The sequence below is a fragment of the Caloenas nicobarica genome, chromosome 2, assembly GCF_036013445.1.
Source record: "Caloenas nicobarica isolate bCalNic1 chromosome 2, bCalNic1.hap1, whole genome shotgun sequence".
In the NCBI taxonomy this organism is placed as follows: Eukaryota; Metazoa; Chordata; class Aves; order Columbiformes; family Columbidae; genus Caloenas; species Caloenas nicobarica.
In genome coordinates, this window is record NC_088246.1 from 106,075,337 (window position 1) to 106,089,644 (window position 14,308).

The following is a 14,308-nucleotide window of genomic DNA, read 5'->3' on the forward strand; positions in this document are numbered from 1 at the left end:
TCCAATCATAGCACAAAAAACTAGGTACAATAAATGGACTTTTTCCATCTAAATCAAACTTTCAGGTTTCCGTTCAATGTTGTGCTTACTATTAAGCTCCACTGCCTTCTTCATTTGAAGAAGTAAAACAAAAACATTGAACTTGGAATGCTTTCCAAATGGTTAAACCTCTGATGACCAAATGACTCATAAATACATTCTTAAAATTCAGCTAAAAAGCTACCATCTTTTCATGAGTTTAGTAGTGTATAGGACAGTTTATACTCTACCTGTGTAATGCTTACAGTAAAGCTACCATGAATTTGCACCCTCACTCTTAGGTCATCTCATCATTTTATGTTGAATGGGGAGGAAATGCTATGTCCTTCATGGGAAAAGGTGTTACGAAAAGCACAGTTCTTTGCTTGCTTCACTTATCTCATGAAATGATGGCTCAAGCCAAGGTGAGTGCATTAGTTGTCTTTATCTTGTCATTTGTAAGGGATATGCAGAGATATATTTGCAACAGATCATAGAAATAAAAAATATATATATCTGGTAATCTCATTTAGTATATAATGTTAGATAAATGAATAGGATGGAGTATAGTATCCAAGAAAGCTGAAGATTCAGTTCTAACCTTACTGAAATAATTCTGCAAATAATTCTCTGTATGTAGAAAGGCCTTCTTTCAGAAATGAGGAATCAGGATTTTATGTAGGATGAATAGATTTAAGCATTTATAGCAACATTATTTCTTCAGCCTTGTAGAGCTAACAGGCTTTCTAGTATCTTTTCACATACATGTGTATATTCTTTCACATGTGTAAATATATGTAAACATGAAGGGATATGTATACATGAAAGAATTATTGTCTTACCTATAAAAGGAGCTATCACACTTATTAGCAAAACTCATATCTGTGCTTTCTGTCCATGTGCATATTTTGAGAGCTAAATGTTTTTCAATGGCCTTCGTCCTGAGGAGTTAAAGCAAATTCAACAATTTAGTGTAATCATTTTTGAGAATTAAAATCCACTCTTATTAGTATCTGTGATAGCAGCAAGTGAAAACCTTTCGATATGATCAAGTACACGTGTAACTAGAAATAGCAGTAGAGTTGCTTCTCCAAATTCCAGATGTCTATTTCATCAGTTCTATATGTAATTGGTAGCTTAGGCTGTTGGTAGGCTGGCATGGCATTGAAAGATTTGTAAGATAATTTCTTAACTTATTTTCTGTTTTCTAATCAGGACTGGATATCTCTTTGGTCTTTGCCTTATGATAACAGTGAAGAACAAGTTCTTTCTCAGCTAGGTCTGGCATGGCTCATTCCTTTATGGGTAGATAGAGACCCTGAGGTTAGTTACTGCAATGTTAAGTTGATATCTTATTTTGACCCTTAAGTATTTGCAAAATTTTTGTTTCAATAATGTATTTAATGTTGAAACTACTGTTTTGCATTTTTTAAAGTGTTACTGACTATATCCTAAATGATCAGTAACAACAAAGTAGGGAGAACGTTTCCATGTGAACATCATCTGAGAAATCGTTCCCTGCCTCTTCTGTCTTCTGCGCTTTCGTTAGTCACTCATCATGTTTCCTAGGCAGATTTCATTGGCATTGCTGTTATTTAGCTGCAAAGCAGAAACATTTACATGAACTACAAATTTAAAGCAAATGGATTTGATGCAAATCTGTTAAATTATGAGTTTGCTAAATAGAACTATTTTTAAGTGATAAAATGTGAAGACTATTGAAGACTGTATTAGTATTTTTAAGTATTCTGTCATTTTTACATACGCATAGTTGTAATTATGAGTACAGGGCCAGAGCAATATAGGAAAAGAGGTTGTTCTTTTTAAATGATTCCCTTAAGCTCCAGATTCAGTCGATACAACTTAGTTATTGAAAAAAAGTGTTGCTAATTACTATAAGAAATATCACTTTATGTTGTGCTTATATGTACCAGGTCAGATTTACAGCACTTGGAATAGGATCAGCTCTTACATCTCTTGAAGCAGGATGTATTGCTTTAGCAGAAAGTTGCCAGAACATTTCAGGAGGCCTGTGGGGAACGGTGATAAACATCCTTCTGGACCAATCTGAATGTAGCATGGTACGCAGAGAGGTATGTTTCTTGTGTCCTTCTGCTGTCTTAGATTGCCAAGTTTATTTTCATGCAGGAGAAAATATATATATTTTTTTCTATGTGTCTAGTCTCTGCTACACAACACGTACTGCTTTCTAAGTTAAATCTAATTAAAATAAATGTCTAGCTTCTTATTTAGAATTACTCGAGAAGCAACAAATACAGATGACTAGTGTAAAAGCAGAAATGATCTAAACGATACAAGTGAACACATAAAAACTTTTAAGGCTTACACAGGCAGACAAATAGGTTGCTAAAGCATAACAAATTAGCCCAGATTTTAATGTCTGTTTTGTTCCTGTGCTTTGGTACAAGCTCGTCACCTGATCTATAGCAAATATCTCTTCATTGCAGATGTGAATTACTCTGGTTTGCCTAGACCACTAAGGTTTATTTGTGAGAACTGAAAGTTTATACTCTGGTAGAACAGCATATAGAACTATGGAATACTGTATTTAAACTGTGTATTTTTTTCCTTTGCAACTTTCTATCAACTCCAGTTATAAGGTCTTTCTTGTTTTCCAATGACTAAGAAAGACTGTTCTTGTTATGTAATACTCATTCAACAGTATTGACTCTACTGGAACAGTGGAAGTATTTTATAAAAAAATAAGTATGTTTTCTAGTGATTTGTATTCCATGTCTTCCTTGTCTTTTTTTTTTTCTTACCAGTCTTTTCTTATGCCATGCCCTAATGACATTTCTCATAGGGTGAAGTTTAAGGGGTTTTAGGTTGTCTCTTTCTAAATATATTTTTTTTCCAACATGAACATGAAAATTCTTTGTTTCAACATACGTCTAAGGTAATAGAATAACAATGAAGACTTTGCTGTTCAATCTGATGTGGTGGCTACAAGGCAATATTGATGGTTTTGTTTCTTTCAGGCTGCTTTTATTCTACAAAATCTCCTTGTGCTTCCAATTCCTACAGAAGACATGAAAGGTTGTATTTGGCAAGTGAGTGACTATTACATTTGCTGAGTTTGCTGGGTTAGCTGAAATTAAAGTGATTTTCCATGCAGTTAGAAACTTTTCTTTTTAGTAGCTAGCACAGTCTTCTATTTTGGATTTAGTGTGAGAATAAGAAGGTAACACCCTGGAATAAGGTTAATGTTTTCTTCCAGTAGCTTTCCAGTGTTTGAATTTGGTACGAAGAGAATGTTAGAACTCACTGATATCTTGGCTGTTGTCAGAGAAATCAAGGAGTCCTTCAGTCATCCAGCTGCAGGTGCAAATTGGTAGGAGAGGGGCACAGACAGGACAGCACCTAGGTTGACATCCAGGTTAATCAATGAAATATTCCATAGCATGAATGTCAGGTTCCATATATAAGCATCAAGTTGCTGGGGGTGGCCCTTCTTCGATGGCCACCATCCATGAGGGGTCCTGCTCCTGTGGCTTCCCTACACCTGCTGTGATCTCCACATTTTGCTGGACTCACTGTGCTCACAGTGTCTGCCTTCTGGCTCATTGCTGGGAGTGCATGTTCCAGTGCCTAAGTATTGCTCTGTATCACTCTTCTTTTTTTATTGTTCTATTAAATCTGTTTCCATGTCAACCCCCAAGTCCTTCCTCTTCTTCCCATCCTTCTCCCTGTGGAAGGAAAGGTGAGAGAAAGCAGCAGCTGCTGGTACAGGGCTAAATGCTAACAATGAGAAATGTCAAAGAGTCACAGAGAGATGTTATTTGATATCAAAACTTATGTCACTATACCTATAAAATATAAACTTAAAATGAGATGTCTAGTGTGACATTTTGGAAAGAGAAATACACGAATAGATAAACTTCTTTAAACTTCCAGCAAGCTCAAGAAAAGAACCAAAGTTAGCTTATATGTGTGTTGCACTCAATGAACATAGTATCTTTGGGCTCCTAGGAATCTTGCTTATTTATGTAGTAAATTACGTAATGTTTTAGGATAGAAATTAGTCATTTATTTTACTCACACTTGGAATGCAACATGATTTGAGGGGTATGATGAAGAAGAAATTCTCAGAATGTGATGTTTATGAGATATTTTGAAAGAAATATGTAAGCGATGATAAATAACCTTTTCCAAACACAGATGAAACAGCTTGTTGCTTATGTCAGTTTAAATGCTTATTAAAAATACAACCCCTTGCTCAAAGCAGGGTGAACTATAGCAGGTTGCTTGGGGCTGTGTCCAGTTGGGTTTTGAGTATCTCCAAGGATGGAAACTCCACTGCTTCTCTGAGCAACTTGTTCTAATGCTTCAGTAACCTCACAGGGAAAACCTTTTTTCTTAAGTTTAAATAGAATTTCCTATATTTCAATTTTTGCTTATTGCCTTTTGTCCTGTCACTGGATACCAATGAGAAGAGTCTGTCTCTCTTTACTTTCTCTCATCAGATATATATACAAACTGGTAAGATTCCCTGGAGACTTTTCCAGTTCTGATCTTGAGTCAGTCATCTCGTGTTAGTTTCAGCAAGTCTGGTTCATTGTACATAAAGATCTTTGGATCTTAGTTCCCAATTTTTCAAATTTTTGTGGCCTTGATACCTGTTCTTTCTGTCCATCTTGCTCCTTTCAGTATGTGAGATTGTACCTATATGAGAATGGTGTATGTTCTTTTTTGAAGAAATTTGCAGATGCAACCATATCCTGGTTTATCCGTTCCTTTCTGCAAAAGATAAAGCTCATGCTGAAAGACATTGTTCCTGTTTTGCTAGGATAAGTAATAGGATTCAGCTGCACCCAGAATCAATTATGCTATTTCTTGCAGAGCTGCATTTTACAATGTTTTATCTTTCCTTTATATCTGATTAAAGGAAGTAAAGGAGTAAAGGAAGTTGTTCAAGTCATCTTATGAATCTGGCCCTTGTTTCAGTCTTATCGCTTATTACTTATATTTTATCAATATAAATAATAATAATTATTTAAATTCATAACAGCAGGTGATTCACAAGGGGCAGCTATTGTCACTTGTCAATATAAACGCTATTAAAAGTTGCCTTTTAGTCTTTTTTTAAACATTTGAATAGCTACATTGAGGTGACAAAAACTGAATCCAGTGCAGAATTCTGCATGAATTCCAGTGTAATTAATAGAAGCTTTGAGTCAATGTGCTTCTTATTAAGAAGTGCAATTTAGTGGAAATTACTCATCACTTAATAAGTGTTCATGCTGAAAGATATTATCAAACAACACTTTATGGTAACTGGTAAATTAAAACTGTTGAAAATACAAACAACTGTTAAAATTGTAAGATACCACGAGGATTAAATTCTGTATTTCAGATTTTGGGTTGTTTGTTTTTTTTTTTTTTTTTTTAATTCTTGCACTGAATAAGATGGTTTCTCTTTTGACTCTAATGCAAGCAAGTTAAAAGGAGAGCTATTAAGTGGATCTGGGTGAACAGCAGGAATAATGTACCATAGCCAAAGTAGTGCACTATCATTTTATCCCTTAGGCAAATAGGGCTGGAAAAGGAAAGGCTGCAAATAGACTCTGTAGGCCAGTGTCTTCATGAGAATGTCTATAGTGTTGCTGTTATCTAGTTGATATGCTTTATAGTAATTCATTTTACTTTAAAGAGTAGCATAGGAAATTCTTTGTCAGGAGTCAAGTCAACTTGTGTAAAGTATTCGAAGACTGCAATATGCTGTGTTGTATGAAGATTGCTGAAGTCAGAGCACTTTATGAATGTAATTGATGAATAAGTCTTTCAGGGCCCTTGTTGTCCAATAAAGTATCTGGCATAGCTTTTTGAACTGACAGACAGTTCTGGGTAGTAAAATTTTGACTAAATTTAACACAATTTCCAAAGTATGCGTTTGTCATAGTTGATACAGTCTAAGTATATTGCTGACAGTGTATGAATACAGTTTCATAATTCATCGTAAACAGTTTACATGGAATGCTACATTCTTCTTCAAAATGTTTGTCGTATCTTGTTTTCCGTTAATTGGCACAAAAAGCAAATAAGTGAAAATAGGCTCTTTATATGTTACAGAAACCAGAAAAAAAAAATAGTAGCCATCTAAAGCTGGCTTGAACATATCCTGTAACACAAAATGACTTTACTGCTTCTACTTGATCTGTTTTTTGTTTTGTTTTCTTGTAAAGTAAGCCTGTACTCGGTGTAGGTGGAGGGGTTGCAGGAGATCTAGTGCCTCTTGAGGACACATAGTGTTTTTCAAATTACTTAGTTGCAGTCGATCTACCTCTGCTCTCTCCCGACTGCCAGAGAAAGTTTCTAATTAGCACTGACAAATTTTCTTTCCATAATGTTAACTTGTTTATTTTTTAAATCCTGCAAGATGCCCTAAAGCTGCCTTGCAGAATGTAATTGGTTTGAATTTCTCCCAGTCTGGGTTCTTTTGCCAATTAACACTTCTAATTTTTATGGTCAGTCTAAACCAGGTTATGTTGTAGCTTAATAAAACTTGTTTTCTTCTGTTACCATAGAAAACGCTAGAGAAATACTGTAACAAAGGCAATCAAATCAAACTGTTTATTTGAAATAAGACTCTGAAGTCTTTCTTTTCAGGTGTAAATCTACTGCTCTAGAAAGTTTTCCCTAAAGTCTGTGTTTAAAAAGAAATGACTGAAAACGATTCTTCAAAGAGAATTTATTTCTTTTTATGTCTTGTTTTCTAAACAGATCTTTCATCATAGTAGATTGACATGGCTAGATGTAGTGTAATGGCGATATACTTTACAACAGAATGACCTTTTCAGGATATTTACTCTTATCTCAGTATGTCTGCTCTTTTTCTAAAGAAAACTTTTGCATTAGTTGATATCTGTAAGTAGAATTAAATGCAAAATTAGAAGCGTAAAGTCTCCTGATTCACATACTCCCTTAAAACCACCCATTTACAGCTTTCCATGGCTTTTCCACTTAGCCGTTAACGAATTTCTCAGGAGCTTAATAACTACTTCCATTTTGCTATATCATGACAGTTTTTGTAAAATACTATGATTTAGCTCAGCCTTAATAAAACTGACATTTGATTTTTGGAATCTCTGAATTACAGCACGTAAACCAGCTATGTGTATGCACATATGCACGGTATTAGGCTTAATGTGGGGGGCTTCAACAGTTTATGTAAAACATTCCTTTAAATAAATGATGTGTGAATTTCATGTCTTCAGGGTCCTTGTGTACATGATGAAGAGTCTGGCCTATCTCAGACAGGAAAACCTGCACTTCGGGCCCTTTTGTATCACTGCCAGTTCTATGAACATGTGAATCAGATGGTGAAACACTGTTACCTGGGATGCTATATGTTTGATTTGAAATCTTCCAAGGAAAACAACCTCATTGTAGAAAAAGGTGGTATAACTGGTGAGTGGTATAAATGTAATCTCATAGCATTTTAAACCTACTTAAATAACTTCTATTTTTGAGTAACTTAGCTCAAATAATCCCTACTAATAATGGAACTGAAACTGAATATATAAATCATGAACATAAATATGTTGTTAAGTCAAAATATTGCTCTGAGGATTTAAGAAGTAGCTAAGTCACTAGTTTAACATATCTCAGAAAATCTCTGAGCTGTTATTTACAACTTCAAAATGTTATGGATGGTAACCATTGGCTCTGCAGTACATTTTCTTGCAAATATTTGGGGTTAAAATACTTCTTACAGTTTTGACTTTATGACAGACCAGTACACTGAAAATTTAGGAAAAAGAAATACATGGACTGTTTCTAAGACTTCTACTTCTGTTTCTTGATGTATTCAACTTGGAAAAAAAAAAACCAAAACAAAAAACGAGTAGGAGTGGACTCTAATTTGTTTAAGTTAGCTACATTCTGAGATGTTCAGAATGCTCAAATGTCATACTCAGATTGGATTTTTTTTTTTAACCTGTATACCCTTGGGGTATCTCAGATCTAACTGTCTAAATATGTATTATGGTCTTAAGTATAGAAAGCTAGGAAATTCTTCAGAGAGCTCAATTAGTAAAAGCTGTTCAAGGGAGGGAAAATTACTGAGTTTCTTCTTTTGAGTTTCTTACTTTTCTGTGTGCCTAAGTTTCTGCACTTCCATCTTCTAAGGCTACAGATTTAAACAGTTCTTGTAGGTCTGCTGCTGTTAAACTCATGTTACAGAAGCATGAACAAAAGAAGGAATGCTATTTCCTCTGCCAAGTTATGACTTTGACAGACCCAAGGAAAATAAATATTTTTGGTTAGCTCACTGAGTTATCAGAGAAGTACCTCAGCACTATACAAAATTCCAGCCATAAAAATCCTCAGTTTCTTCTGTGGCTGCTTTAATCTATGGGTGCAATTTTTTTAATCCAACATATTTCACTCCTCACGTGGTCCTCTTATTTGTGCCTCTTAGCAATTCTATTAGCTGATGGAATATCTAAGAGCAACTTAAACTCCAGGATTGTAGAACTTTTCATTTGAATAGCTGAGACGTGTTTTATCAGGCCATTGAAAAGCAAAGCCAAAAAAAAAATTTTTTTCCAGGACCTTTGAAATAAGGGGAAAGAGTAACCTATGATACTTCAGGAACAAGAAACACAATTTTTGTTTATTTAAAAAAGAGAGGACCATACAATGTTTATTCCATCTCTAAAGCTATAGTACTCAAAAGGCTTGTACATCCCTCAATCATATGTTCAGAATTGTGTTGTTTATCTCTGTTTATGCTTTTTAATAGATCCTTTGTCATCTCTAAATAAATCTTGCTTTATTTTATCTTCCTGAAACTATTTTTGTGATTTTATCCCAGTTTTCCTCACATTTTTCAGGAATATGAAAAAATCTTATCCACAAAGTTGTATTTAACATAAAATTAGTTAGCTCAGTTTAGTATTTAGCTAAGATATATATAGGACTCCTACATTTGTGGGTTTTGCACTCAGAATCTGTGTAATCTAGTGCTTTATTCTTAGTTGTTTCCTTTTCTAAGTATATGAAAGCCTTAGATCCAATTATTGACACGTTTGTCCTGTAAAATTTTTGGCATTTTTTTTATTCCAACACAGATTTGCAAAGTGATTTTTGCCTTTGTTATATTTATGAATATGGGTTCTCTTGAAACTGCTTCTCTTAAAATATGGATTTTGTTTTTTGTAGACAAGGTCATCTGTTCAGTATGTTTGTGCTATGAGACACCAGTATCTTCAACACTTTTGTACTGTTAAATTTTAAATAAAACTAAATCTGAACTATTTCAAATGAGTAAAGGCTATACAAGTTCGAGCTAAGTGCAGCTTTTTCCAAACTATTTTGTTTCAGCTGAAAATTGTATTTTATTTAATTTCTGTTTATTTAAGGGATTTGCTGGATAAGAATGCATAGGTACAGTGTGTGAAAACTTATATTCTGAGATCTTCAGAAGGATAACTGTGGTTGGCAACTTTTCTGTTTCATTGAAACAATCATTTGAAAAGCTTGTTTTACTCTCTGCTGGTCTTGTAATGAAAAACAACACTCTTTTTGTTCAAATATGATTTTATTTTTTTTCCTACAGATTTTGATGATTCTCTTAATCTTTGGAAGGCTCCATCCAGTCAAAGCCGATCTTCACATTCTCAGTCAACATCTGAAACTATGGTAACTTGTGGAGTAATCTATTTATTTTGAATATAAAGTTATACATAAAATGCTTCGAAGAAAGTTAGCACTCTTATAAATGCTAAAAAACACCAACAAAATAAGACAAAAACCAAAACTGAAATTAAATGGAAAAATTAAAAGGCTAAATTGAAATTTACTCTGTAGTAGCTTTAATATGCTAAAGAAAACTTTAATGGTTATTTACCTGAGCAAAAATAAATAACTTACTTTGACTGGTTAAATGCATAAAGCAATGCTGAATTCTGCAGCTTCTCACAGCAAGACAGATTCTCTAGAGGTTTCTTTGTAATTGGTTTTATTGACAAAATGCAGTCATCTCCATCTATAGTTGTCACTTCTGCTGCTTTTATCCAAACTGTCCTTTCAGAGTGAACCTATATTTAAGCTACACAGCTACAGAACTGTATCAATCAAAACCACAGATGTACATTGGGTTAAAATTATATTCTGTGTCATAATAAACTCTGGGTTCTGAAAATGCTTTTATAAAATATAAAAGTGTTTGCAAGACCCAAAATAGCCCTGAAAAATCTAAGAAAGCAGGTGGCTGCTTGAAAAATTTGTCTCTGGCTGGGATGATTATTGCAGTGAAAGGCTGTAAACATATGCTGTTTTACAAGATGGCAAATGCGAAGGAAGAGAAATTGAAATACGTTTTTCCAGTTCCAGAACACATTTGCAATATCAGATCAGGCTGCGGAGGAAGCTTTAATAACATTTATTAGTTACCTGATAAAAATCATACATTTTCAAAGACTGCAGCATAACTCCAAGAAAACTCTGACATGTTACATTGAAATCCATTTTTATAATTTTGTGTTTTCTTCAAAAATTTTTGATTTATGAATAACCACATATTGTAATCTAGATATGTAATATCATAGCTCAAAAGTTTCTTTTCAGTGAGTGCGTTTATATGACAAAGACAGATAGATAGAGAAAAACAAGATACTATCTTATTCTATTGACTAAATTGTTTTGTCCAGTTTTGCTGTGGACCATGATGAAAATAAAAACATGGAAAAGCTAGTGTTGAGTTATTTCTCAAAATATTTCACAATTATAATTTTTCCTTACTGTTTTGACTCTATTATAAATGTATTGCTGTCTAGTACTGTGACTGTTATCTGGCATGTTTTTAATAATTGAGGAAAAAACACACTATACTTTTAAGCTAAAATTTATCTTTTTCTGAAATTTATTGATGAATTAGATTTTCATTTATCCAAAGCAAACCCCCCAAAAAAAACTTTAGGGTAATTTTAAACACGAATATTCAAATTTGAGTATTTGAAACTAAATTAAAGTACGTGTAAATCATGAAGTAGATGCTAACATGAATACAGCTTAAAAAAACCATTTATATAAGAATCTTGGGTTGTTTAAAATGGTTGTTTCCAAATTGCTTTTTACTGAACAAATAGAGTGCCACTTTCTTATAGGAATAGAAGTTGAAAAGTAATTTCATCTTGTTTTGTTCATGTTACTTGAAGGAAAAGTTTCATTTCAGCAATTCTTGACAGGGTTGACTCTCTACTTAAAATTGTGCTTCAGTTCTCATGAAGAGTTCATTGCATGAGATTTGCTTCAGTAGCTTAAAAAAGGAAAAAAGAGTTCTACTAGATCAAAATTACGTATTTTTATTTATATGTGTAAAGTAGCATCATAGTTTAACATAAAGGCATACAACATAGCTCTATCATTCTATTTAACAAATGGGCAACAATTCATTTAAAGTGGAAAGTGTAATACTGAGATACACGCATTTGTATCAGTCTTCCAGATATTGTAGACTTCATATTTGCTAAGAGGATGCTCTTAACAGCTAATGTAAGAGTTTTATTCAAGTTTGGTTTTTGTGTTGTTTGGTTTTCCTTCTTCCCCTGATACACATGGAGATTTCACATGAAAACTTCGATTGTCATTTATAGAAGTTAATTTTATTTCTATTTGTGTTTCATGGACCTTTTTAGCATCTGTAAACTCGTTTGTGGTCGGTTTTTGTTTTGTGTGTGTTTTTTGGTGTGTGTTTGTTTTTAACTGAGTTTCTTACATTTAAAAAAATACAAGTGCTGACATGACAAATGGTAAGTTTCCAAGCTGGAGGGCAAGATGTAGAGGTCTGGTGTTCCAATGCCAGTATTTATTAGGAGAAGAAAGTTAGAGGAAGGGAACTGAGGCTAAATGCAAACCGTATTTCAGAGGGCAGTTAATGACTACTAAGTGTCTATCTGGTGAAGTTTGGAAATAGTTTTTCAGTTTTTTCCTACATAACTTCACATTTTCTGTTCCTACAGTTTGGCCCAAAGCTTTCCATTTTGATGTATGAGAAAAAGAAATGCATTTATAAAGTCATTAACAAAAGTTTGGAAAAGTTTGTCTCTAAATCTTACATATCGGTGGTTCCAGGATGATGTAGTAATTCCAAGCCCACTAGATGGCATGCTTTCCCCATCACAGATAAAAGGGAGTCTGCAGGTCTCAGTGAATGGAAAAATGTGGGCTTGTTTCTTTTTTTTGTTTTTGTGGGGTGTTGTGTGTGTGTGTATGTTACAGATTTGATGACAAAGCCACAAATAATTGAGTTACTAGCTATCAAACCAAGTAGACTTGTTTCTTTCGGAAGCTCTTCCCTAGTATTTTAATGACGTATTAAAAAAATATTCTTCTAAATACCTCCATGTCCATTCATTTCATGAAGGTCGGTCTAGGAAGCTGAAACTGCTTTTTGTTTCAGTGGGCCACATCCTGAAGATCTTTACAGAAGCAAAATTTACTGAATTATGTGAATTTCTTTCCTACGAAGAGAAAAGGCCTGCTGAATTTTTTGTTTGATGTTTGAAAACAGTCCTGACAAAAAGAGAAGACACTACTAGTTTTCTCTGTTTTCATATTTCACGTAATCAATACTTTAATTGAGCTATCTGTTATCAGAGGCTGATTTCACACAGGGTTCGTATAATCTTGAGTGAAAATAGTATCTAAATTAGTTTTTGGCTCCTTTTTTCCCCATCCACAATTTTTTCCCCAGATTTGCAGAAATTACAATTGAGAAAATTAAAAGCAAGTACATTAATAGAAGAAATTATTCTTTTTTAGTTTAGTATATAAACCAGTCTGTCAGAGGTCTTCCACAGGCCATAAGTGCAATTTTGCCCATTTTATACAGTAGAAAATGGTGATGTTGGGAATGAAATCAATGATTCAAGGTCATGCAAAAGAAAACAGCAGGGCTGGATTATCTGTACTCTGTTGACTCATATGCACTGTATTGTCTTAAAGATCTCGGTGGATTACAGAATTTTGTCAAATTTATCTTTATGTTTCTGTAAACTGGAATGTGGACAAAAAGTCCAGTGCTAAAAAGATTAAATATCTTTGTCTTTATGGAATTCATAGTTTAAACACTAGGTCAGGTTATCATTACAGAGAACAAATCGTTATTCTTATTTTAACTAACATTTTTATGTTTAGTACATATGACTGAGAACACCAACCAGCATGGAGATACCAACTTGCTTCACACTGCATAAGTACTCTAGGGCTGTTTTGTGCCCAGGACAGCTTAGTGAAATGAGCAGTTACCTCAAAACTAAAAATGGTGCAGGTTAAAAATCTACAGTCATTGCCCAGATAGCTTTAAGTCATGGCTATCCTTTTCTACGAAATCTTCCTGCTATTTCATAAAAATGTGTGCTTTATTTTCTGGAACCATGGTTACCAGAGTGCTATACAGTTAAGTGATTTGAACCTTTGAAAAGAGAACTGAATAGCATTAATCACGGCAAGCCTATTAAAGCAATGCCAGAGGGATTTTTATACTAGAGGTTAAGAAAAGACCTTTTATTCATATCTAGTAGATAAATGGCAAAACCGTCATATTTCTCCTGTATTTCCACTCAGATGATTTTTGTATTCTTTTATATTAGTTCTAATCTGCAGTTGTTATCTCTCACTACATACAACCCTTTCTTTTCCCCAATTAAACCCTCTTCCAAAGCCTGTTTGTTTCACTGTTAAGCAGCAGAATGCTTCATTGCTCCCAGAAGGAACATGATGACACTAGTAAATATCCTTTACACAATACAATGTTTCAGAACTCCAGTTCATCTTTATCAAAGGTGATTGATAAAAGCAGTAATATATTTTCTTTCCTGAAATGCAGAGCATTGTGGAAACAACTTCATAGTGTTACTCTCTTTTCTGTTAAGATAGCAGAAAATTTCTGGTTTTAACCCACGTCCCACTGTGAAGCAATTACCAATAAATGTTTCATCAGTGCAGGAAGCTGATATTTTTCTAACCAGATAAAGCTTTTATTGATTTTTTTTTTTCAGCATATCTAAGACCTTGTTTTTATTTCTTTGCCCAAAGTGTTTAGACAGTTTTAGCAGATGGAGAAAGAATTGTTGTGCAATGTAGAAGGTGTTATTTACTAGTATGTGAAAGCTTGTATAAATTTAAAATAATATCTTTAAGATCACTCTCAGCATAGTAATAATTCCCTTTAGGGCTTTATTTGTTGCAGAACCATATGGACTATTAGAAGTTGCATTTTGCTTTTGTACTTTTTAAGAAAAAGTTATTTTTCTTGTCGTTTAGT

At 33.8% G+C, this 14,308-nt stretch overlaps 1 protein-coding gene across 2 annotated transcripts in view; it reads left to right on the plus strand.

Annotated features, from left to right (window-relative positions):
• The window catches only part of RTTN (rotatin), an 81,198-nt gene that overhangs the window by 40,079 nt on the left and 26,811 nt on the right, over positions 1 to 14,308 (plus strand). For both annotated transcript variants that reach the window (XM_065628362.1, XM_065628363.1), the window contains exons 29-34: positions 321 to 449; positions 1,234 to 1,341; positions 1,953 to 2,111; positions 3,018 to 3,089; positions 7,254 to 7,446; positions 9,599 to 9,681. In XM_065628362.1, the coding sequence (XP_065484434.1) occupies positions 321 to 449; positions 1,234 to 1,341; positions 1,953 to 2,111; positions 3,018 to 3,089; positions 7,254 to 7,446; positions 9,599 to 9,681 (744 nt within the window). The remainder of the gene's footprint in view (positions 1 to 320; positions 450 to 1,233; positions 1,342 to 1,952; positions 2,112 to 3,017; positions 3,090 to 7,253; positions 7,447 to 9,598; positions 9,682 to 14,308) is intronic.